Source organism: Cervus canadensis, chromosome 10 (genome assembly GCF_019320065.1).
Source record: "Cervus canadensis isolate Bull #8, Minnesota chromosome 10, ASM1932006v1, whole genome shotgun sequence".
NCBI lineage: Eukaryota > Metazoa > Chordata > Mammalia > Artiodactyla > Cervidae > Cervus > Cervus canadensis.
Window position 1 is genome coordinate 50,449,763 of NC_057395.1, and position 24,450 is coordinate 50,474,212.

Below are 24,450 nucleotides of genomic sequence, written 5' to 3' on the forward strand. Positions count from 1 at the left end.
CCCATTTACACCCACTGTGAGGGTCTGCCCAGGGTGCTGATGTCTCCTATGGGATACACCCTGGCTGTGATGCCCAGTTTCAGTCACCAGGGCCAAACACACTCCTTGGTGACTGAAGAAAGAAGGACAGTGCAGCTCAGGCAGAGAACCTGGTGTGCAGACTGGGCTCCTCTGGCCATAGGACTCAGGCAAAGAGGCAGAGAAGGAGGCTAGAGGAGATGGCCTGAGTACTGGCCAGAGTATGTGGGCATTCTGGTCACAGATGCAATATGTAAACATTTTTGTATGTGGAGGGGCAATCCCAGAGATAGTGGGACTTCAGCCAATAGACTGGGATGATGTTGGCTCAGTTCCTGGTCCCTATCACTCTCAGCCAGGACTCATGTCTGCCAGCTGATTACAGCAAAGAGCTGAGAGAGGGCACTGTTTGCTGGGGGCCAACTGACATCTGGAACACACTACTGGGGCCTCTGTCCACTCCTTGAGCAGTAAGTCCATTCCAGGTCCCAGGCTAGTGTGAGGTACATGGAGGAGACAGCAGTGAGAAGCTGGGCTGAGCTTCTGGAGGTCAGGGGCGACCCAGATGGAGGTGGTGTCAAGGTAAGTATGGCAGGCTCAGATGCCATTTTCAACTTTTGGTAGCTTGTGTCATAGGCCAACTTGTGCCCCCAAGGGCAAAGCAAGGTGCTGAGACAGTGAGGCAGGAAGAGGCCTGGGTCCCCAAAGACACAGCAGAAACTTCTTGCTGAATGAGGAGCACATATATTTATTTTGTTCAACTGCCGTGTGGGGTTTCTGTTAGATGCTGCTGTTCAGTTGTGTACGAATCTTTGCAGTCCCATGGACTGCAGCACTCCAGGCTACCCTGTCCTCCACTATCTGCGTGAGTTGCTCAAATTCATGTCTACTGAATCTGTGATGCTATCTAACCATCTCATCCTCTGTCATCCCCTTCTCCTCCTGCCTTCAATCTTTTCCAGCATCAGGGTTTTTTCCAGTGAGTCAGCTCTTCCCATCATGTAGCCAAAATATTGGAGTTTCAGCTTCAGCCTCAGTCCTTCCAATGAATATTCAGGGTTGATTTCCTTTAGGATTAACTGGTTTGATTTTGTTGTCCAAGGGACTCTCAAGAGTCTTCTCCAACACCACAGTTCGAAAGCATCACTTCTGCGACACTCAGCTTTCTTTATGGTCCAACTCTCACATCCATACATGACTACTGGAAGAACCATAGCTTTGAACATACGGACCTTTATTGAAAAAGTGATGTCTCTGCTTTTTAATAGCTGTCTAGGTTTGTCCTTTCCTTCCAAGGAGTAAGCATCTTTTAATTTCATAGCTGCAGTCTCTGTCTGCAGTGATTTTGGAGCCCAAGAAAATAAAAATCTATCACTGTTTCCACTTTTTCCCTTCCTATTGGCCATGAAGTTATGGGACTGGATGCCATGATCTTAGTTTTTTGAATGTTGCATTTCAAGCCAGCTTTTTCACTCTCCTTTTTCACTTTCATCAAGAGGCTCTTTAGTTCCTTTTTGGTTTCTGCCATTAGAGTGGTATCATTTGCATACCTGAGGTTTTTGATATTTCTGCTGGCAATCTTGATTCCAGCTTATGATTCATCCAGCCTGGCATTTCGTATGATGTACTCTGCATATAAATTAAATAAGCAGGCTGACAATATACAGCCTTGTCATAATACTTTTCCAATTTTGAACCAGTCCATTCGTCTATGTCCAGTTCTGTTACTTATTGACCTGAATACAGGTTCTCAGGAGACCAGCGAGGTGATCTGGTGCTCTAATCTCTCTGAGAATTTTCCAGTTTGTTATGATCCACAAAGTCAAAGATGATAGCGTAATGAATGAAGCAGAAGTAGATATTTTTCTGGAATTGCTTTGCTTTCTTCACGATCCAGTGAATGTTGACAATTTTATCTCTGGTTCCCCTGCCTTTTCTAAACCCAGCTTGTATATCTGGAAATTCTCAGTTCACATACTGCTGAAGCCTAGCTTGATGGGTGTTGAATATAACCTCACTAGCTTGTGAAATGCACACAGATGTACAGCAGTTTGATCATTCTTTGCCATTGTCCTTCTTTGGGATTGGAATGAAAACTTTTTCTAGTCTTATGGCCACTGCTGAGTTTTCCAAATTTGCAGGTATATTGAGTACAGCACTTTAACAGCATCATCTTTTAAGATGTGAAATAGCTCAGCTGGAATTCTGTCACCTCTACTAGTGTTGTTTATTTAATGCTTTCTACCAGTCAAGCCTAAAGGAAATCAGTCCTGAATATTCATTCATTGGAAGGACTGATGTTGAAGCTGAAGCCCCAATACTTTGGCCACCTGATGCGAAGAACTGACTCACTGGAAAAGACCCTGATGCTGGGAAAGATTGAAGGCAGGAGAAGGGGAAGACAGAGGATGAAATGGTTGGATGGCATCACCGACTCAATGGATATCAGTTTGAGCAAGTTCCAGGAGTTGCTGGTGGACAGGGAAGCCTGGCGTGCTGCAGTCCATGGGGTCATAAAGAGTCAGACACGACTGAGTGGCTGAACTGAACTGAATGTTTCCTAAGGCCCACTTGACTTCACACTCCAAGATATCTGGCTCTGTGTGAGTGACCACACCACTGTGGTTATCCAGGTCATTAAGACCTTTTTGGTCTTATATTCTGTATATTCTTCTGTATATTCATTCTGTATGGTTCTGTATATTCTTGCTGCCTCTTCTTAATCTCTTTTGCTTCTGTTAGGTCCTTCCTTACCATTTCTGTCCTTTGTCATGTCCATCCTTGCATGAAATGTTTCCTTAATGTATCCAATTTTCTTGGAGAGAGCTCTAGTCTTTCCCATTCTATTATTTCCTTCTATTTCTTTATATTGTTCATTTAAGAAGGCCTTCCTGTCTCTCCTTTTCTATGAAACTTTGCATTCAGTTTGGTATATCTTTCCCTTTCTCCCTCGCCTTTCACTTCCTTCCTTTCCTCTGCTATTTGTAAATCCTCCTCAGACAACCATTTTGCCTTCTAGTATTCCTTTTCCTTTTGGATGGTTTTGGTCACTGCCTCCTATACAATGTTAAGAACTTCCTGTCCATAGTTCTTCAAGCACTCTCTCTACTGGGTCTAATCCCTTGAATCTATTCATCCCCTCCACTGTATAATCATAAGGAATTAGATTTAAGTCATACTTGAATGGCCTAGTGGTTTTTCCTACTTTCTCCAGTTTAAGCCTGAATTTTGCAATATGGAGCTTATGATCTGAATGACAGTCAGCTCCAGGTCTTGTTTTTGCTGACTGAATAGAGCTTCTCCATCTTCAGCTGCAAAGAACACAGTCTGATTTTGGTATTGACCGTCTGGTGATGTCCATGTGTAGAGTCATCTCTTATGTTGTTGGGAGAGAGTGTTTGCAATGACCAGTATGTTCTCTTGACAAAACTCTGTTATCCTTTCTCTGCTTCATTTTATACTCTAAGGCCAAACTTGCCTATTATTTCAGGTATCTCTTGACTTCCTACTTTTGCATTCCAATTTCCTATGATGAAAAGGATATTTTTTTTGGTGGTAATTCTAGAAGGTCTTGTAGGTCTTCATAGAACTGTTCAACATCAGCTTCCTCAGCATTAATGGTTGGGACAAAGACTTGGATTACTGTGAAGTTGAATGATTTGCCTTGGAAACAAACTGAGACATTCTGTCATTTTTGAGACTGCACCCAAATACTGCATTTTGTACTCTTTTGTTGACTATGAGGGCCACTCCATTTCTTCTAAGGGATTCTTGCCCACAGTGGTAGATATAATGGTCATCTGAATTAAATATGCCTGTTCTCATCCATTTTACTTATAGTTCACTAAGATGTCAATAGTTCACTTCAATCTTGCCATCTCCTGCTTGACCACCTCCAATTTACCTTGATTCATAGATCTAACATTCCAGGACAATACTGTCCTTTACAGCATCAGACTTTCCTTTCATCACCAGGCATATCCACAACTAAGCGTCATTTCCACTTTGGCCCAGCCACTTCTTTCTTTCTGAAGCTATTAGTAATTGCCGTCTGCTTTGCTCCAGTAGCATATCGGACACCTTCCAATCTATGGGGCTCATCTTCCAGTATCATATCTTTTTGCCTTTTCATATTGTTTATGGGATTCTTCAGTAAGAATACTAGAGTGGGTTGCCATTTCCTCCTCCAGTGGACCACATTTTGTCAGAACTGTTCTCTGTAACTCATCCATCTTGGGTTGTCCTTCCTGGCATGGCCTATTGCTTCATTGAGTTATGCAAACCCCTTTACCACAACGGGGCTTCCCTTGTAGCTCAGTTGGTAAAGAATCTGCCTGTAGTACAGGAGACCCGGGTTCAATCCCTGGGTTGGGAAGATCCCCTGGAGAAGGAAATGGCAACCCACTCCAGTATCCTTACCTAGAAAATCTCATGGACACAGAAGCCTGGTGGGTTGCAGTCCATGGGGTCACAAAGAGTCAGGCACGACTGAGCAACTAACACCTACTTACTTACTTACCACAACGAGGCTATGATCTATTAAGCAGTCTATCAGGTATAGCCTAACTCAAATGAGTTAAGTGAGGCAACATGTGAAGTGGACAGAGTGGAGCCTGACACATAGCACTCAGTAAATGTTGACAAACATTAATGCAGCAGCAGGATAGGAGAAGGTGTCAGAAACTGGAAACTTGGTCAGTACTGGAAAGCAGGTGGAACCTTCTGGTCTGGAGGCAGTTTCAGAAGAAGAAAAGTGAAATAAAATACTACAATTCAGTACCCTGTAATAAACTACAATGGAATAGAATGAAAAAGAATATATATATATATATAAAATATACATAACTGGATCATTTTGCTATATACCAGAAACTAACACAACATGGTAAATCAATTATAAAAAAACTGAAATAAATAAAGCACTATAAAAAAATTAGAGGAACTTGAAGGAAGCAGCTGGCTGGATTTGAGTCCTTACTCACCTGTCTAGCAGCGACCAGCTACTTTCCCATCATTTCCCCTTCCCCTACTCTGGCTGTGGGCAGAGATGCCCATTACCCTGATCCCTAGCTCTGCTCTTCTCTGTGGCCCTCTGATTTGGGGGGTTTGCCTGAAGCCCTTCCCCACACTCCCACTTTCCACTGCTCTCTGCCTACTTCCGGGTGAGGCCTGCCCCACAGTGGCAGGCAGCCTTGTGTTTTCCCCTTCCTATCCCCCCTGATGCCCACCACCAGGATGCACGTGGTGACTGATACTCAATTTGGACAGCAGTCTCCATTCCCCACTCACCCAAGCCACTGCAGGGTCCTGAAACACTGAGGGGCAGGCTGGCTTCTCCCAGACATCAGGACCAACCCCCAGGTTCTGCTTGCACACCTCCCGGGACAGAGGAAACCCACCCCAAGACAGCTGGGAACGCTTACTGATGGTCTTTACAAACCCTGAGACCTCAGGCCAGACCAGTTGAGCCATCACCTACATCTGGTTGAAGGGAAGGCAGTTCCATGGAATCTGCCAGCCCCAGGCAGTAGATTGATTGATTGATTGATTTTTTAAGATTTTTTTTAATAATGTCTGAGATTTTTTTAATGTTTAATAAGAATGTCCCTGACGGCTCAGACAGTAAAGAATCTGCCTGCAATGTGGGAAACCTGGGTTTGATCCCTGGGTTGAGGAGATCCCCTGGAGAAGGGAATGGCAATCCACGCCAGTATGCTTGCCTGGAGAACTCCATGGACAGAGGAGCCTGGCAGGCTACAGACCATGGGGTTACAAAGAGTCGGACATGACTTAGCGACTACACTTTCACTTTCAAGAATTTTTAGCTGTTTCTCAAATTGTAGAGGAGGAAACTAAGAGGAAGAGATTTACTGAGAGTTCAGGTAGGCTGAGATTGAGTGGATATGGTTGCCGTGGAATAAAGAAGACCAAAGTAAGGCAAGCCTTATACTTCCATCCCCCTTCACCTCCCTGGGCCATCTCAGAGATGACTTGCCCTATGTGGGTCATCAGACAGCTCCCTCTTCGTCTGTACCAAGCCCCATCCACAGCCTCCTAACTGCTTCTCTGGTGCAGTAGGACAACAGTCTCCTACACAGAGCATCTAGGCTTTTCCTTTGTAATCCATCACCCAGGGGCATGTCCATGTGCAGAAAAGGCTCAAACCCTCAAGTTGGCCCCTTTCTTTTAATTAAATATTTTTAGGATTATCCTTTTTACCCACCTGGTCTTGTAATCCCCATGTTGACTCTAAGTAATAGCAGCCATAGCAGACTCTTGTATGGCACTTGGTATAGGCAGGCCCTGTTCTCACCAACTCATTCGATCCAATTCACAAGCCTTTGATGGAGGGGCTTTACTATCTCCATTTTGCAGATGAGGAAATTGAGGCACTGAGATCAAGGAACTTTCCTGATGCTACATATGTACTGAGTGAGGTGTCCTTGTCCACAAATTTCAGGGTCACACATGCCCTCCCCATGTGTCCCCTTCTCCCCCATCCCCTCAGGGTCACCACAGAGACAGTCAGCCCCCACCTCCAACTCCTAGAGGCCATAACCCCAGCCCTGCTTACCCGCAATAATCTAACCCTGGGAGCTCCCTTCCTACCCCATTTGGATAACCTCCTTCCCTGGTATTCCCAACCCCAACCCAGAAGGCCCCTTCCAGCACCCTTCCCTCAGGGAGCCCCAGGCCCCATGTTTGGCTGGGCTCCAGGAGGACTAGGCAGTCTGTGATTTGTCCTTTCAAAAGGCTGCTCTTCCTGCAGGGCTAAGAGCCAGGAGGCCCCACGAGGCAGCTCAGACCCAGCCACGTGAGGCCCCTTCCCTTCCCGCTGCCCCAGGCCTGGGTGACTCAGAGCCTGGCAGCTGCGGTCACCACCCTTCCCCAGGGTGTGAGTGCTGGTGTGGGCAGGGTGGGGGAGGAGCCAATCCTAGCAGCACTGCTTGGCATCCACACAAACTCCTGTGTGGGTTGGGTGGGAATGCTTCTTAGCTTCTGTCTCATAACCAACTGTCTCTTTTGAACAATAGGCTGAGTAACTTTACATTATCCAACATTCTCTCAATGCATGAATTTCAAGGCTGCAGAACAGCAACTTCTCCATCATTGCTCAACTTCCCTCTCCTGATTGTTTCCAGATTCCACATTGCTACAGACCTTCTTGTCTAAACATCCTTCCTTTCTGTACCAACAGTTTTATTGCTTCTGGAAAGTAGGGTGCTTGTGTGTTCAATCTCAGGGATAAAGACTTCTAAAAAATCATTAAGTTTTCTAGATGGCTGTGAGCTGTGGTCACTGGATGGACTCAAGCCAGTGACCTACAAGCCAGTGACCTAAAGAGTCACTTTAACTTTTTAAAGAATCTGACTTGAGAAAAAATTAAGACTAAGATTAGTCTTTCAACATAGGAGAGTCAGAAAACAGGCTGAAATTCCTGCTACCGCCATACCACAGTATGTAGGTGCATGCAGCACTGGACAGTGAACAGAGCTCTTTGCTATAAACAATCACATTTTCTGGTTAAGAGAGAAATGAAAATTTACCAATCCTAATGAAAATATGGGGCAACAAAACTCTCAGACACAGCTGGTGGGAGATAAGTTGGTATGGCAACCTTGGAGAACTATGTGGAAAATACACACGCTATGATCCAACAGTTCCACCCCTGGTATAGTTCCATCACATTTTCAAATAGTCTCAAATAATCTAAGGGCAGAATGAAAATGTTCTATATCTTAATTGTGGTGGCAGTTACTAAACTGTACATTCGTCAAAACTCACAGAAATATATACACAAAAGAGTAAATCTTCGCTTTAATTTTTAAAAGATTTAAAGACTAGGGAGGGACTTCCCTGGTGGTCCAGTGACTGACTCCATGCTCCCAATACAGGGGGCCCAGGTTCAACCCCTGGTCGGAAACTAGATCCTACAACTAAGACCCGGTGCATCCAAATAAATAAACAAATAAATGCCAGGGAATTCCCTGGCATCCAGTGATTAGGACTCCGCTCTTTCACTGCCATGGCTCAGGTTCAATTCCTGGTTGGGTAACTAAGATCCTACAAGATGCATGGCAAGCCCCCAAACCCCCAACATTTAAAGGCCAGAAGAAAAAAAGTAGAACAAATAATTCAATTTAGGAATATATCCATACAGTGAGAATAAACTATTAGTAAAAGAAACAGGATGGACCTCAAATCATTATGCTGAGTGAAAATACTGCTGCTAAGTCACTTCAGTCATGTCCGACTCTATGCTACCCCATAGATGGCAGCCCACCAGGCTCCACTGTCCCTGGGATTCTCCAGGCAAGAACACTGGAGTGGGTTGCCATTTCCTTCTCCAATGAAGGCAAGTGAAAAGTGAAAGTAAAGTCGCTCAGTCGTGTCCAACTCTTCGCAGCCCCGTGGACTGCAGCCTACCAGGCTCCTCCGTCCATGGGATTTTCCAGGCAAGAGTACTGGAGTGGGTTGCCATTGCCTTATCCGGCTGAGTGAAAATAGTCAGACACAAAAGTATATGAAGCTCAAGAACAGGTAAAACTAATCTACTACAATTGAGGTCAACTAGTGGTGTGGGTAACTGGGAGAGAGCAGGAGGAAACCTTCTGGGATGCTGTGTGGTACCTTCTCACATCTGTGCCCTATGTTTAAGATATGTACCTTTGAGGAAATGTCAGTCTTTCCCCAATTTAAAAAGAAAACATTTTTTAAATTGTCATTGCAAATGACAAATAGCAAGCAAATCCAATGATCCCCAGCCCCTTGATTCTGTCAGGTCTAGCACAGGCTCCTGTGTGACTCTTAAAGCATGTGAGTAGGCTGCATGTGGCTGCTCCCAGGCTCCTAGCCAGAGGTGGGAATTCCTGCCCTGACTTGGCATAAGCAAAACAACCTTTAAAACTGGCTGACAGCCCAGGATTTTAAACTGCTTCCTTGCCTGATCCACCCCTCTTTTTGATCATCCAGGAATAAAGTTATAGCTTCTCTTCCTGGTAGGGACTGCAGCACCTCTGCCCTATCCTATGAAATTCCCAGGACAGGGAGGTCTTGGCCCAACCCAAATTGGAGAGGTGAACCCTAGCACCCTGTCTACCAGGCCCAGGCACCAAGGCCTTCTCTGAGGGAAGACTCTTGTCCTCACTTGATCAAGGTCCCTTCCTCTTGTTTCCCCTGCAAAATGAGCTAAATGTATGACCTGGTGTGCTTAGGAGACACTAGGTAAAAGTGTCTGGGGGCAGACTAAGTGATCACAACCGACTATGATGGGTTATGAGCGGGGCAGAGGTGGCCACAGCTGACAGCGCCTAGCTCAGTCTGGGCGGTGTTAAGACACTCCCCCCCATTGCTTTCTCCTCCCCCTGTGATCTGATCCACATGGCCAGGGTGGTAAGAGGACGCTTAGAGCAGAAGCCAGGCAGCCTAGCCCCACCTTCTTGCCTCGTAGGGAGGTGGGAAGGTGAAGAGTGAAAGTCCCAGGCAGCTGGAATACCTACTCTGCTTGTATCTGCTGTGTGGCTTGGGGCAGGTGAGTGCCCTTTGAGTACCCAGGGGCCTTCCTCCTCATAAAACCAGGTCACTTGAGCACTCAGGGTGGGGCAGGCAAATCTCAGTAGAACTGTGCCCAGGGCTCACTCTCTCTCCTCTCCCTCTACTTCCTCTTTCTCAGGGGTCTGCACAAGTAGTTCCCCTTTTCTGGGACAAATCCCCTCGCCCAGAGAAGGCTGGCTTGGTGCCAGCTGCCTGCTCAGTGGAGGGGCCTTCTGGGCTACACTTCCTGAGTAGAAGCCCAGCATCCCCCAATATCATCCCTCCCACCTATTGTGCCCTTGCAGCAGGCTCAAGACCAAGATTGAAGACAAAGGAGCTTAAGAAACTTGGGGTCGGGGGGGGGACAAGTTAGAGACAGGGTAAGTGTCCTTTAGACTCAGCCTAGGACTCTCAAGTCCCTTCTTCCTGCTCTGGCAAGAAACAGCCTGTTTTCCCATCTGCAGAATGGAGTAAATAATCATGGCAAGGTAGAACTTTAACAAAAAGTGGGAATGACACTTGACATGTTGTGTGAGCACTGTGTGTCTTATAAGTGTCTTAGTTGTACATTTGCAAAGGAGCCCCTACCATCATAGCTCATATTTGGGTTGGTGTGGGGGAGAGTAGTTTGCTGTGGTATTCCAAGGGGATTTCCTGACACATCCAGGTTTCTGGTTCTCCCAGATCGGCCCTTTCCCACTCTTTTACCTTGACCTTGGCACTTCCTAAGTGGTGGAACCTTTGCTGAGTGCTGGGGATAATGAAAGTCATTTCCCTAATAGAGCAGGGAGGCTTCTGGGAAGAATTAATATTTGAAATTGAATTTGAAATTGAGAAATAACAGATTGGGGAGAGCATTCCTGAGCGTAATATTGCAGATGCAAGGACAAGGAAATGTGAACAGCAACTATGGGGGATTTAATTCAGCAAGAGGTGAGGAATGAGGCAGGAGAGGGTCTAGGTCCTAAAGGGCTATGAGACTTTTAAGATTCTGAAGACAATGGTGAGCCACTGACAGTTGTAGGGAACAGACTTGATGACATCATTCTTGCCTTCTTGGTGCAGAATTTAGGAACAGAGGGCTAGTTTAGGAAGGTAGACCCCAGAAGTGCTTAAGAAGCCAGATGAGGGAAACAGGGAGGCTGAATCCAAAATCTTGGCAAGACTTGGGAAGAGGGTATGAGGCCACCTCCCCAGGAGTCTTCCAGCCCCAATCCGGTGACTTGCCTCTGCTGTATTCCACCATTAGGGTCTGCCATAGTCTTATTAAGGGCTCAACAGGATACAATGCTACTTACTCAACTTGCTCAGTGCTTTATTGAACCAAGACCCTTCCAGATGACTCAGCAGAGCCTTCAAGAAGCCCTGCCCATTTCCCAAGATTCAGAATCCAGAGGTGGCTGGCCTTAGTTTAGCTGCTTCCATGACATTTCCTTTTGAATATCTCCAAATCTTAAAGTGTAAAGATATTGTCCACACAGACAGGCACATGTATACTCCTGCTGCAGGCAGTCACGCTCACTGAAATGCTTTCAGTTCAGTGGTTTGTGGACAAGGCATTGTGGGTCTATGGCCATCCATGCATCCACCATCCATCCACACGTCCATTCGTCCAACTGTCCGTCCGTGACGAGACAGTAGCAAGTTCTGACATGGGTTCAGGCCCCAGGGTTCACAGCAGTGAGGGCTAGGTTTCCAGTGGGCTCAGGATGCAGGCCTTAACCCTCACCCAGGGGCCTCCATGGATAATAACATCCCTTTCCGAGCCACAGAAGCCAGGCCCAAGTGGGTTATGAATGTTTGTATCTTTAACAACTGGACAGGGAAAACCTAAACCTTAGCCTGTAACTATCCTGAGATGGAAAAAAAGAGAGATCAAACATACAACTAACACTGAAACAGGAAGGAGGAAGAGCTCATGCCTGTGCTAGAGATGTTCACATGGAGAGACGGGAAGGAGAAAGGGGAGTGTAGCACACATACTTAGGAGTGTGTTAGCACCTGGGACACAGTGCTAATTCCGAGGGTAGCAGTGGCTCCTCCTAGGAGGCTGGAGCTTTCTCTCAGCCACATACATATAAACAAAGCTCTTAGAAAAAAAGAGGCTTTTCCGAATACAGGAAGACAAAGGGTTAACCTAAACAAGGAAGAAAAAAACACCAAAAAGGCTCCTGTTAGACACAAATACTTCCTTTGAGCTAGACTTAATCCAATTTCACTTAGTCAGCAGGCTGGGCTCTCCCGGGGTGAGGGTGGGGGTGTCACTAGGATTTGGAACATGACTGGAGTGAGACAGAGGATCAGGGCTGGTGCAGACAGACAGGACGCCCTCACTGTCTTTTCCCTGGACAGCAGACCCTCAGCCCCGGAGACCACAGGGCGGCTGATGGCCAGGCCGCACAAAGCAAGGAAGGCGGGTGGGACAGTTGCTGGCCCTTCACTGGTCCTGCAGGCGGCTGCAGAGCTCTCGCCGGCTCCGCTCGCCAGCCCAGCTGCGTGTCTTGAGGCGGAAGGTCTTCAGTTCATCCTTGAAGTCCTCATGGTTCATGGGCCGGTAGTCTTGAGGCTCACAGAAGGTCTAGGGCAGGATGGGATGGGGCAATCAACATGGGGTACTGGGCAACTTCAGGGAGGACCCCGTCCTCCCTTATCCGAGGGCTACTGCCTGGTCAACCCCTTTCCCTGTAGCCCAACCCTCCCAGGGAGGCTATGGCCACCCCCATCCGTGGTACCGGGTGCTGTGGGAAGAAGTCCTTGTAGCCGCCTTTGAGGATATACATCTCAGGATAGTAGAGGCTGGGGTAGTCATTGGAGGCTCTGTCTCGTTCCCTGATGAAACGGCACCTGGGACCAGTAGGGATTCGGGGGTGAGAGCTGGGTGTGCAGTGGGATGTATCAGGGGACCTGCTCCCTGCACCCACTCCTCTGGGAACCACAGAAGGCTTGGGTGCAGGAATGTCAGCCACAAGAACACTTTTAGTTCAGTCCGGCTAACTGGGTACACAAGAGGTTGGGGAAACAGAAAAAAGCAAATCAAAGGGGCTCTGTGTCCTTTGAAGACAGTTACACAATCTCTGTCCGAGACATTTCTTCTGGGCCAGGAAAGTGGAGGCAGAAGGGAGACAAGTGAACCAAGTTCAAGAGGTAAGAGTCAGAAGGTCTGGACAAGGCTTGGTGAGGAGATGGAGAGAGGAAAGAACAATCGAACCCTGGAAGGGTCAGCATCACTGAGGACTGGGACAGGGCCTTTGGATTTTAAGGACACCATTGGAGAGGTAGAATTAGGTTTTGTGGGGATGGCAGCAATGGACAGAGGGAAGATGGGAGGCCTGACGGAAAGGATGAGAGGAGACAGGAGGACGGTGCCATGCACGGGGAAGCAGGGATAAGGTCTGCTCCAAGCTCCAAGGTGAGATAAGAGGCCCAGGTCAAGGAGGGACCAGGGCTGGGCTCGCGCCTCTTGGCCACTGGATGGTTCCAGCACCCGAAAGCCGAAACAGGGAAGGTGAGGAGCAGCACTCGCTGGCTGGGCGGAGCCGGGACTCACATGCGGGGGCCCCGCTCAGATGAAAATTCACAGTGGAAAATGAGGATGACTCTCTTATCCAGGTTGCAGGGTGTGATGGGGCTCTGCAGCAGGAAGGTCTCGGCATCCCGTTCCAGCGGCAGGTTCACAGCCGTCTGCCAGAGAAGCAGAGGTCAGGCCGCAGGTGTGCGCGGCGGACCCTGCCCTGTGCGGTCCCCATCTTTCAGATGAGTGACTCCACCTCTTGAAGGGCAGATCCTACCCCAGGAGAGGGCGCCTCCTCTGGGCAGAGGAAGGACAGAACTGGATGAGTCTTCAGGGCCTCTCCCGTCACCCTGACTCACCTTGATGTGCCCGCCTTCATACTCATAGGGGTATCTGCAGTCGACAATCACAAACTTCTCCACGATGTGGCTGAACTTGCCTGTCAGCAGAGCCACCACCTGCAGGAGGCCGCGGAGGTGGGTCCCAGCGGTTCAGGCTGGCAGGCAGGGGCTGACCCAGCGCTCGTAGCCTGACTCCAGGGGAGGTTAACAAGCAAACAGAAGTCCCAAAGGCACCGAAAAATAGCTCATCCCTGCATACCATTTCTGGTGAGATGTATTTGAGGTCTTGGTGTTTTCCATCCACAGTCTGTAGGAGGAAGGCCTGAAGGGAAGGGGAGAGAGACAGTGACATTGGCAAGAGCAGGAACCTGAGAAAAATGAATTTTTCCTCAAGTCTGAAAGCCAAACTTGCTTGACTTTCCCTTTTTTTAAAAAAATATTTATTTATTTGTTTTATTTGGCTGCATCTGGTCTTAGTTGCATGGAATCTTTGATCTTCACTGCTGCATGTGGGATTTTTTGCAGCACGTGAACTCTTAGTTGCACCATGTGGGATCTAGTTTCCTGACCAGGGATCCAACCTGGGTCCCCTGCATTGGCAGTGTGGAGTCTTAGCCACTGGACCACCAGGGAAGTATCTGCTTTGATTTTCAAATTAAGCTCTGGTTCCCAGAGCAACCAAGAAGTGCCTCTGGGGTCTGATCCCCAGAAAACAACCTTCCAAGGGGAAATGAAGGTGGGGAGCAGAGGATATGAACCCTTCATGCCTCCTGCCCCCATGCTTTGCCAAACAGGCCCCAGGAGGCTCCAAACAAGATGGAAATCTTCTCCAAGGTGGAGATACCATTGATGCCCTGGACAGGTTTGAGAGGAGATCAAAGAGAGCCAGAGAGAGGAGTCTGGGTGAGAATATAGGATAAGATGCAAAGGACAAAATGAGGGGCTTCTGGGAGAGTGGGAGTCACTGAAGTAGTTGCTGCATTCAGGGGCCACATGGTAAGGGACCAAGCCTCCTGAGGGTCCCACTGCTGGTACCTTGGAGTAATCCCCGATCAGTTCTCGGTGGTCACTGTCCAGGATATTCTCAATCTCGTCATGACACAGAGACTTTGAGCGGAGAATGCGGGCTTTCTGTGAGGCAAGTGGCAGCCAGGGTCAGGGGTGAGGCTGTCCCCTCAGTGCCCCATCTGGTTAATATCTCCCTTCCTTGCACCCTGCCCCCCTCTACAAATCCAGCTGAGAAGGGCTTACAGGGTGGACTTGGAGGGTGGCAGCCCAGCCCGGGGGGAGGGTACTCACAGGTTCCTCAGCCTCCCGCAGCTCCTCCTCTGGAGGGGTCACGCTCCTTCTCCGCTTGTTCTGTACAGGCAGATCCCGGTCCTGCGGGCGCTCCAGCCTCTTGAGGATGGGCCGGATCACACCGCAGGGCATGGACGGAGAGCGGAAGAGCCGCTGGCACTTGCTGTACATGATGAGGTCCTGGCAGAGGCAGTAGGTCCGGGGTCAGCGTTCCTAGCCCCTGCTTTCCATCCCAGTCTCACTCAGAGGGTAGGGCCCCACCACTCCCAAGTTTTGAGGGGCCTCTCCAGGGGCTCACCTGTTCCTCCTCCTTTTCTGAGGTCTTGACCAGTGGGGCGCTAATGAGGCTCTCCATGCCTGGGGGAACTACATCATTCTCCTGAGGCCAGATCAGCAAGGGTATGGTCACACTCGCAGGCACAGGTCCAACCCCTAAGGCCCCGAGTCCTCCAGGGCAGTTTTCCCAGTTCTCCCAGCAAAACTCCAGGCCAACCGCCCTTGGTGACCCTGCTCACACCTCCACACAGGGCAGCCCCCAGGACCAGGAAACTGCAGGGCCCCACTCGCCGGAGGGACTTGCGTAGATATGAGAAGCATGGCGATGCAGGAAGACCAGTCTTCCCTTTGCCCTGCCCATCCACCCTCCACTGCAGCACCAGCCACTTCCTCTTCTCTGATTGGCCAGAGGTCAGGCTGTGACTCAGTTACCTCCAGTTCTTCTTCTGACATTGAAATGAGGTCATAGTCTTACTGTAGGAGCTCAGAGCTTACCTCTTTCAGGAGATCTCAGGAGGGGAGAGGCAGGGGCCCTGACAAGGCAAGGCTGTTTACCTTTAAGTCAGTCTCCAGGATATCCACGAATCCATCGTCTTCCTCAACAGCCCCTGTGGAGGGGGTCAGAGAAAAGTGGCATCGGGCCAGGGGGATCAGCTCCTCTACTTCCATCTTCCGCTCAGGGGTGAGACACTGCATGGGTGACGAACAGACAGAGGAGACTCAACATGGGGCCCTGAGACAAGTCTCCACCCTAACCTTCTGAGAAATAAGATTCCCACTGCCTCAGGGCTCAGGATCACCCCCAAGTTCCCCAGGCTGCCTTCACAGGCACCTGCCCTGCGTGCATGCCTGCCCTGCATGGGTCAGCTCTCCTGGTATACCATCAGGTCGGGAGCCGAGCTTGGCCTCTGGGCAAAGGCTTCTCTGCGGCTGGCCCACTCCCCAAGAGCACGGGAGTGGCTGGGATGTGTGGGTTTCCCCGGCATCTTGAAGACAAATCCATCCTGTGGGCAATACGGAGGGGGGTGCATGATCAAATGCCAGAAAACACTCCAGTGAGCCCCCCTCTCTCCCTGAAGTGCTTCGACTCTGGCCTTCTGGAAACGCACATTCTCTTTGTCCTCCCCAGAGCCGTGGGCAGCTTGGTCACACGCCTCACTCTTCCTCCAGGTGCCAGACGCTTGGGAGTTGGTGATGTTCCGTAGCACAGGACTGTGGCCCAGAAGCCTCCCCTAGAGAGCCAGGAGGGCAGTAGGTACAGAAGGCTGCATTCCTCAAGTGCCAGCCCAGGCCCTACCTCCTCCCATCCCAGCTCCAACTCCCCCAGCTCCCATAGCCAGACAAGGGACCCCCAACTGCTTCAAGTCCACCCTCTGAGAACCAATCCAGGTCCCTCCTGCCCCCTACAATCCTGGCCAGCAGGCCCAAGTCTCCCAGTGGGCCTCAGAGGACACTCACCGGCAAGGACTGGAAACGTCGGATGGCAAACTGCTCACTGCAGAAGGAAACAAGGACACCTCAGGGCTGGAGAGTCAGGCTGTGATGGAGAATATGCAGGGTGCCCTCCACCACAGAGCCCCGTACATCCTGGGGCCTCTACCACCCACACGGGGCAGGGGAGCCTGTGCAGTGAAGGCCAAAGCACTTACTTTCGAATAACTCGGCTGGCTGCCTGGATGGCCTGTTCAAACCTAGGACAGAGAAGGGTCCCATTCAACCTAGGTCTCCTCACAGCCCATTGCCTATCCCCAGCCTTTGGTCCTCAGTCCACAAGGCCCAGGGGAGCCTTGTGGCCAGGGGAAAGAGGAGGTAGGAAGAATGCAGCACCCATCAGGGCCCAGGTATAGGGGAAGAGGGAGATAAGAGGCAGCCTGGGATTTTAAAAGCTGCCCTAAATGGAAGAGGCCCGAAGAATGGCAGTGACAGAGACAGCTGGGGTAGGTCTCTGGGTAGCTGAGGAGTTACCAAGGCAACGGTCTCACCAGCCTGCCCACAGGCCTTCCACCTGTATGCAAATCACCTCAGCAGGGCCATATGGCTGCCAGGAAAGGCATTCATCCATCCCATGACAGGCCTTGTCCTGAAAATGGGGGTGTCTCCAGGGCCTGGATACCAGCAAGGCAGGGCTTCCCTCCCCTTGTGTGGGATAGTCCTGGCTCCTCCAGGACAGGGGCCTGGTTCAGTGTGCCCCTGGATCAGCCCTGGTCTGCCATGTCAGACCCCCTAGTGACAAATGTTCAAGGTCATAACCTCTCCTCCCTCCTGTGGAATTTTAGGACCCAGCCTCTGTCCCACACCCCTCCCCCCTCCTGCCTTAGAAGAGGCCAGCAGGCAAAGAATTCCAACAGATGTTCTTTCTGAGCCTAGCTATGTTACTAGGGACCACCTGCCAGGCAGGGCTTTTGTGTGTCTATGTGTACACACACACACACACACACACACACACACACTTCTTTCTGTGTAACCGTTAAGGCAGGTGCAGTGTTGGTGGTGGGAAACTGAGGGCTAAAGTGTCAAGAGGATGGGCACCCTCCCTGCCCCATCCAGGTGGGGCAGGGTGGCTGTATGCAGCCAACCTGGCACCAGGATGACCAATTTAATTGGCTTGGTTTTCAGTCTGCACCTGGGCCCTAGGGGTAAAGCAGGGACAGCTCTGTGTTATCATCAAAACCCAACCTGCGGTCCCCACACCACCACCCAATGCTCTCCCCATTTCCTGTTTATGAACAAACCTGCAGCCCAGCCCAGTCTGATCAAAGGCAATGGGAGGAAAGAGAGCCACCGCCCTAAACCCAAATCCACAGTCCCTCAGCCCAGGCTGGGGATGCCTGCTGTTCCCAGGAAGGCCTGACAGCTGCTCTCCCTGCTGGGGCCTGAACAGCTGGATGGAACAGCTGTGCTCTGGAAGGTACTACTCATGCCCCACAACCAAGAAGCAGAGAACTGTGTTGAGCAGAGCCCCCCAACTTCTCCACTCTCCTTCACAAAGGGCCTGGTCCAAGGGTTGGCCAGCGGGTGAAATGTCACTGAAACCAGTGGTTAGTGATAGGAGGGCCAAGAGCCAAACCAGCTTGCAGGAACTGTTTTGTTTGGCCTAGAGTAAATTAAAAACTTTGAATTAGTTGGACCATATTTTAAAATTGTGATAATTCACAGGAAAAAAAAAAATGTGTATAGGCAGAAAGGGCACATACAGTCCTGTATTCCCGCAAGAGGCTCCCTGTGGCTACTGTTCCTTCCACCCTGGTCCTGAACCCATTCTAAGCTGCTCCCATGATAGTAGACCCTTCCCTGAGACAAGCAGAAATCCAGTACATGGGAAGGTCAATTAATGCCCCTATATGAGGGTTCAAAGAGGTCTGTCTGCTCTCCAAGCTCCCCTAGTGAGTTTAGGGTGGAACTAAGATTTTTAAGGGCAGGTTCCCCTCCTTGACCATGTGGTCCCTCTTCTCTACTCACGTCTGCTCTGCCATGTTGGGGTCCATAGGGCTGGGAGAGTCCATGCACAGACCTGAGAGACAGAGTGCCTTGGTTTGAAAGTGGTGGCATTTCCTGCACACTTTTCCCTACCATGTCCCAACCCTATTCAGAGAAGGGGGAAAAACCTGTTTTTATCTTAGGTCTTGATACAGGTCCATAGACCCCAAGGGCTGACACATTGCCAAGTTACACAGGGCTCTATCCCCTATTTACTATGGAATCACCTATTACTATGGAAACTATAAAGCCTAAAGTTTAGGCTTTAAACCAAAATTTGGCTAAGCATTTTTCTTGAACTGATTTAAAATAATTTGTTCTAGAAGAGATTACAGCTTTTAATGAAAGTTAAAGCTGAAGGCAAGTGAATGTTATAAAATGACAGACTTTCAGCCTAATTGCCTCCCAGGTTGGGCTGTGGTTTAGGACTTCTGCACCTAGTTTTAAATAGTAAGATCTCATCTCCCTGAGAAGACCCCACCCAGCACCCGCCTTGCTCAGCCAGTCTATGCTGGGTGTGGTATGCCCCACCAGAAGTGAGCAGGGGGAGGCTGCTGGGGTCCCATCAGGTTGTGGTGAGGATGTTAGTCTGATCAGGAGGGAAGTGGGGAGGCTCAGGCAGCCCCCCAAACTCCCCTGGCACCCCTGGGCCTCACCTGCATCAGAAGATTCAGAGGACTCAGACGACAGGGAGGATTCAGACGCCCGACGGGACAGGGATAGGCATGTGAGCAGGTTGCCTACCTGACTCTTTGGGGTCTCGCTGGGAAGGGAGCAGGGACCCAGGGAAGGAGAAAGGTAAATGTGGGGCTCAAGGGCTGGCTGGCCCATGTTCCCACCAACACCGCCAGCCCCCCCAACCTCTGAAGGGCCCTGCCAGTCACTGCACTGTCCCAGGGAGGTAATGGCATCAAGGATCTACCCTCTTCTCAGGCCTTCTACAGAGGCCCTAAGTGTCTTCTCTTTGTTGATTGATTAAAGGTTCTCCTGGGTGCAGGGAATGTGAACCCAGGGCAAGAGCAAGGAGGTGGGTTGGGCCATCCTGGGGAATGGTGGGGCAGCAGACAGCCCTAGAGGGCCATCCCCTAAACTCTTCAGGTCCCTGCCCACCCACAAGCCTTTCTGGAGGAATGGCCAAGCCTTTGGTCTTTATTGCTTCAAGGACAACCCAGCCTGGAGCTGCAGACTTGCTCAGGGAACAGGACCAGTGTTTAACCCCTTTACCCCAGGAAAGAACTGAGGATGGAGGGAACAGGACCACCCTCAAATTCCCCCTCCACGCTCAGGATCCCCTGCCTGGGGCAAAATGGTGGAGATTTGAGCCAAGATTAGGGAGGCAGCATGGTGGAGGTGGGGAAGAGGGTCTCCAGAGGCTTGTGGCAGCCAAGAACAAGTCACTTGGAGGGTGTGAGCAGCACAGCTTGGTCCTGAGCCCTGAAGCAGGCTGTGTCTGGGATGCCTCTCCGTTCGGCACCCATGCCGGGTTCCCGACAGGCCTGGGACCAAACCCTAGTGCGGGCCTCCCACCCCACACCGAGCATCCCTGGGGCCCCCTACCTGCCGAGCCCAGCGAGGTGGTGCATAGTCTGGGTGAGGGTGGTGACCGGCGAGGAAGCGGCCGCGCGCTCCGGAGACCCCAGGAGGCCATGAGCCCCCAGCCGGAGGCCCGGGAGGTGGCCAGGACGCTGGGCGCCACCGCGCATGCCGGCCGGACTGAGAGCCGAGCCTGCCACGAGCTCCGGCTGGGGCAGCTCCATCGAGGTGGGGCGGGCGGGCCTGGCGTAGGGCGACCAACAGACGCCGGGCACAGCTGGCCTGGACGAGGTAGGGAGCCGGCCCGGGGTGGAGGGGAAGGGAGGGAGGAAGAGCAACGGGGCAGGAGCGAGAGAGGAGAGGGAAGTGGGGAGGGTGGGGAAGGGAGGAGGGATACGGGGACAGGCCACCAGCCCAGGAAGCCTCTAGCAGAGGCTGCCACCTCCACCTCCTTATATATTCGAAAAATAACAGCGGCCGCGCCGCCGGACGCCGCCAATGGGGGCGCAGTAAAGAAGAGAGGCGGGACAGAGGGCGGGGCCAGTGTGGTGGAAGGCGCGGAGGCTGGACCACCCCGGCCTATCCCAGTTCCAGGCTTAGGGTCGGGTGGAGAAATCGAGGAATTAACCCTCGCACTCCTTCCCAGCCAAGGTTTAAGGAGCCGGGCTTCTCAAATTCCGATTCTCAGTATGTGGTTTGGAGCTACCAACCCCCCACCCCTAGCGAATAAGGCCTCAGGAGATACAAGAACTTCTTAGAGTAGCCTCAGAGGGACCCCGCCCTTTAACATCACTTACAAGTACCGGCTGGCATCATGAGAGCCTCCATTCCAAGAATCTGCGGAATACAGTTGTGCAATGCGGTCTGTGTTCGCCGTTCCACTTTACCGACAGAGACGATGAGGCGTAGAGAAGTTCATTAACTCGTTCAAGGTCACATGATTGTGCAGATGGTGGAGTGGAGATTCACCCTAGGTACATCTACTCTCCCAGCTTCCCTGACCCCGCGACTGGCAGCTCCTGGGGCGGCCCCCAGAGTAATTCCCACGGGGAGCCCCCAGTGCTGGAGGTGGACCCGCGGTGGGGGCCGACACATAACTAGACAGTGTTTCCGGGGGTCCCCGGTTAGATGTGATCCCAAGCCGCCCAGTTTCTTCCGGCAGCTCCAGAGGAGGCTCTGATTGGTCTAGTCGTGAGTTTTGGCAGTGAGGACAAAGGAGGGTGTCAGCAGTCTCAGAACCCAGTTATGGAATGCCTATTGATGATTTGGCTAACTTGGTGCCAATGTTTAATTGGTGTTTCTTTGATCAGGGAGGCTGAATTTGTCACTAGTTTTAACTGAGCATCTTCTAATTATCTGATCACCTGCCAGTGAGCTTGCTGTCCTTGACTGTGGTGGGAAGGCTGCACTCAAAAGCTAGTGGGGAGTAAGCTGGTTTTGCACCCCATCTTCCCAGGGAAGAGGTGGCCTCCAGCTTATCAGGTCACAGCTCAAGAATGCTGGCACAGTAGCAGGGGGTGGGAGGGGGTGGCAGAAAGGAGGGCCTGGCACTGGGGACTGGGGCAGGCTAGGAGAAACATGGAAGAGGGAATGAGAAGACCCTAGTCCCATCTGAGAGGGATGAGGAGGGTGGGAATGTGACAAAAATAGATCATGAACCCCAGACAAATCTTCAGGACTCTTCCCCAGTTACTATAGTGAATGTGTTGCATATTCTTCCCGAGTTTAGTCTAAACAGTCCTAACCAATAGAAACAATATGGGAGACACATAGGTAATTTAAAATTTTCTAGTAGGCACATTTAAAAAAGTAACAAGAAACAGATGAAACTTTAATATTTTATTTAGCCTAATATATTGTTTTTAATTTCAGCTTGAGAACTTTTTAATATTTTTAGTTATTTATTTGGTTATGCAAGCTCTCAATTGGCGCACTTGGGATCTTGGATCTTTGCTGTGGCATGCAGGATCTTCAGCCATGGCATGTAGGATCCAGGTCCCCAACCAGGGACCAATACTATCACCCCTACACATTGGGAGTGTGGAGTCCCAGCCACAGGGACCACCAGTCAGTCAGTTCAGTCGCTCAGCCATGTCCAACTCTTTGTGACCCCATGGACTGCAGCACGCCAAGCTTCCCTGTCCATCACCATCTCCCAGATCTTGCTCAAACTCATGTCCATTGAGTCAGTGATGCCTTCCAACCATCTCATCCTCTGTCATCCCCTTCTCTGCCTGCCTTCCATCTTTCCCAGCATCAGGGTCTTTTCCAGTGAGTCAGTTCTCATGAGGTGGCCAAAGTATTGGAGCTTCCACTTCAGCATCAGTTTTTCCAATGAATATTCAGGATTGATTTCCTTTAGGATTGACTAGTTTGATCTCCTTGCAGTCCAAGGGACTCTCAAGAGTGTTCTCCAACACCACAGTTCAAAGTCATCAATTCTTCGCACTCAGCTTTCCTTATGGTCCAACTCTCACATCCATACATGACTACTGGAAAAACCATAGCTTTGACTAGATGGACCTTTGTCCACAAAGTAATGTCTCTGCTTTTTAATAGGCTCTCAAGGTTTCTCATAGCTTTTCTTTCAAGGAGCAAGCGTCTTTTAATTTCGTGGCTGCAGTCACCATCTGCAGTGATTTTGGAGCCCAAGAAAATAAAGTCTGTCATTGTTTCCATTGTTACTCCATTTATTTGCCATGAAGTGATGGGACTGGATGCCATGATCTTTGTTTTTTGAATGTTGAATGTTAAGTCAGCTTTTTCACTCTCCTCTTTCATTTTCATCAAGAGGCTCTTGATTTGCTCTTCACTTTCTGCCATAAGGGTGATGTCATCTGCATATCTGAGGTTATTGATATTTTTCCTAGCAATCTGGATTACAGCTTGTGCTTCATCCAGCCTGGCATTTTGCATGACGTACTGTGCATATGTTATATAAGCAGGGTGACAATATACAGCCTTGACATACTCCTTTCCAGTTTGGAACCAGTCCATTGTTCCATGTCCAGTTCTAACTGTTGCTTCTTGACCTGCATACAGATTTCTTAGGAGGCAGGTCAGGTGATCTGGTATTCCCATCTCTTTAAGAATTTTCCACAGTTTATTGTGATCCACACAGTCAAAGGCTTTGGCATAGTCAATAAAGCAGAAGTAGATGTTTTTCTGGAACTCTCTTGCTTTTTCTATGATCCAACAGAAGCTGGCAATTTGATCTTTGGTTCCTCTGTCTTTTCTAAATCCAGCTTGAACATCTGGAAGTTTTCAGTTCATGCACTATTGAAACCTCACTTGGATAATTTTGAGCATTACTTTGCTAGCGACCACCAGGGAAGTCCCTAATGTAATGGGTTTTTAAAGTTATCATATCAACATGTTATCAATATAAAAATTGTTAATGAAATGTTTTACATACTTTTTTTCTGATACTAAGCCTTCAAAGTCCAATGTGCATCTTACACACACAGCACATCTCAATTTGGAACTGCCATATTTCAAGTGCTCAGTAACCTCATGGGCTTAGTGGACAGTGTGTATCTATATATTCAACTGTATGACCATATTTTTATAAATCTACAAATAGTATATAAAACAGTGTTTTATACCTTGCTTTCTTTTATTTGAAGATATATTTACTCAATTTCCTAATGCTGTACATTTGTTAGCTTTTAAATGATGCAACAGATATGCACAGAATGAATTCCTAAAGAGAAACTGCTGGACAGAACAGACTTTATTGAAATCTTCTTTTCCTTTTCCTAAATCTCATTTGCTGAAGCTGACTGAGTTTTTGAAGAACAGGTAGCAGACCATTTGCTTCTCCCGTCTCCCAGTACCTCAAATAGGCCCGAGCCCGAGCTTGGTCTCTCTAACCCCAGTATCCTACCTCTAGAAATTTCTCTTAAGATGATATAAGTACATACAGATGTATGTTTATAATATTGAATAACAATGAAAAATGAAGAGCAAGCTGAGTGTCCTTCAATAGAGGCCTAGGGCAATGAGGGTGGTTCCCCTACACTGTGCAATACATGAAGCATCTAAAGAGAACAGGTATGGGGAGGGGAGGGATGTTTGGCACCTGGCAGGCCGTATAATCCTTGTTGTTCAGTCACTCAGCTGTGTCTGACTCGGCGACCCCATGGACTGCTGCATGCTAGGCTTCCCTGTCCTTCACCATCTCACGGAACTCACTGGCATTCATGTCCATGGAGTCGGTGATGCCATCCAACCATCTCATCCTCTGTCATCCCCCTTCTCCTCCTGCCTTCAACCTTTCCCAGCATCAGGTTCTTTTCCAATATGTCAGCTCTTTGCATCAGGAAGCCAAAGTATTGGAGCTTCAGCTTCAGCATCAGCCCTTCCAATGAAAATTCAGGGTTGATTTCCTTTAGGATTGACTGGTTTGATCTCCTTGCAGTCCAAGGGACTCTCAAGAGTTGTCTCCAACACCACTGTTCC

General features: G+C 49.6%; 1 protein-coding gene across 4 annotated transcripts; it reads right to left on the reverse strand.

Moving 5' to 3' along the window:
* Window positions 1–10,850: 10,850 nt before the first annotated feature.
* On the reverse strand, window positions 10,851–21,104 carry CDC25B (cell division cycle 25B). 4 transcript variants are annotated; one of them, XM_043479783.1, is made up of 16 exons: window positions 20,014–20,696; window positions 19,113–19,219; window positions 18,439–18,490; window positions 16,629–16,670; window positions 16,438–16,474; window positions 16,089–16,211; window positions 15,861–15,983; window positions 15,535–15,669; window positions 15,002–15,082; window positions 14,704–14,883; window positions 14,440–14,535; window positions 13,664–13,726; window positions 13,423–13,521; window positions 13,100–13,233; window positions 12,285–12,396; window positions 10,851–12,130 (listed from the first exon to the last, which is right to left on the reverse strand). In XM_043479783.1, the coding sequence occupies exons 1-16, from the start codon at window positions 20,211–20,213 to the stop codon at window positions 11,990–11,992; spliced, it is 1,725 nt and encodes a 574-aa protein (XP_043335718.1). In that variant the 5' UTR covers window positions 20,214–20,696; the 3' UTR covers window positions 10,851–11,989. The 4 variants fall into 4 exon arrangements, with proteins under 4 accessions (XP_043335718.1, XP_043335721.1, XP_043335720.1 ...); XM_043479786.1 differs by lacking the exons at window positions 19,113–19,219; window positions 20,014–20,696 and adding an exon at window positions 20,787–21,104; XM_043479785.1 differs by lacking the exon at window positions 19,113–19,219 and having other exon boundaries at window positions 20,014–20,692.
* Window positions 21,105–24,450: the final 3,346 nt, after the last annotated feature.

Bases quoted from the DNA above. Each gene is read 5' to 3' on its own strand.
- CDC25B (XM_043479783.1), bottom strand. From the start codon at position 20,213: ATGGAGCTGCCCCAGCCGGAGCTCGTGGCAGGCTCGGCTCTCAGTCCG. The intron at 16,475-16,628 runs GTAAGTGCTTTG...TTCCTTCTGCAG, and splicing joins GCCAGCCGAGTTATTCGAAA to TGAGCAGTTTGCCATCCGAC. The intron at 15,083-15,534 runs GTAAACAGCCTT...ATCTGGCCTCAG, and splicing joins TCCTGGAGACTGACTTAAAG to GAGAATGATGTAGTTCCCCC.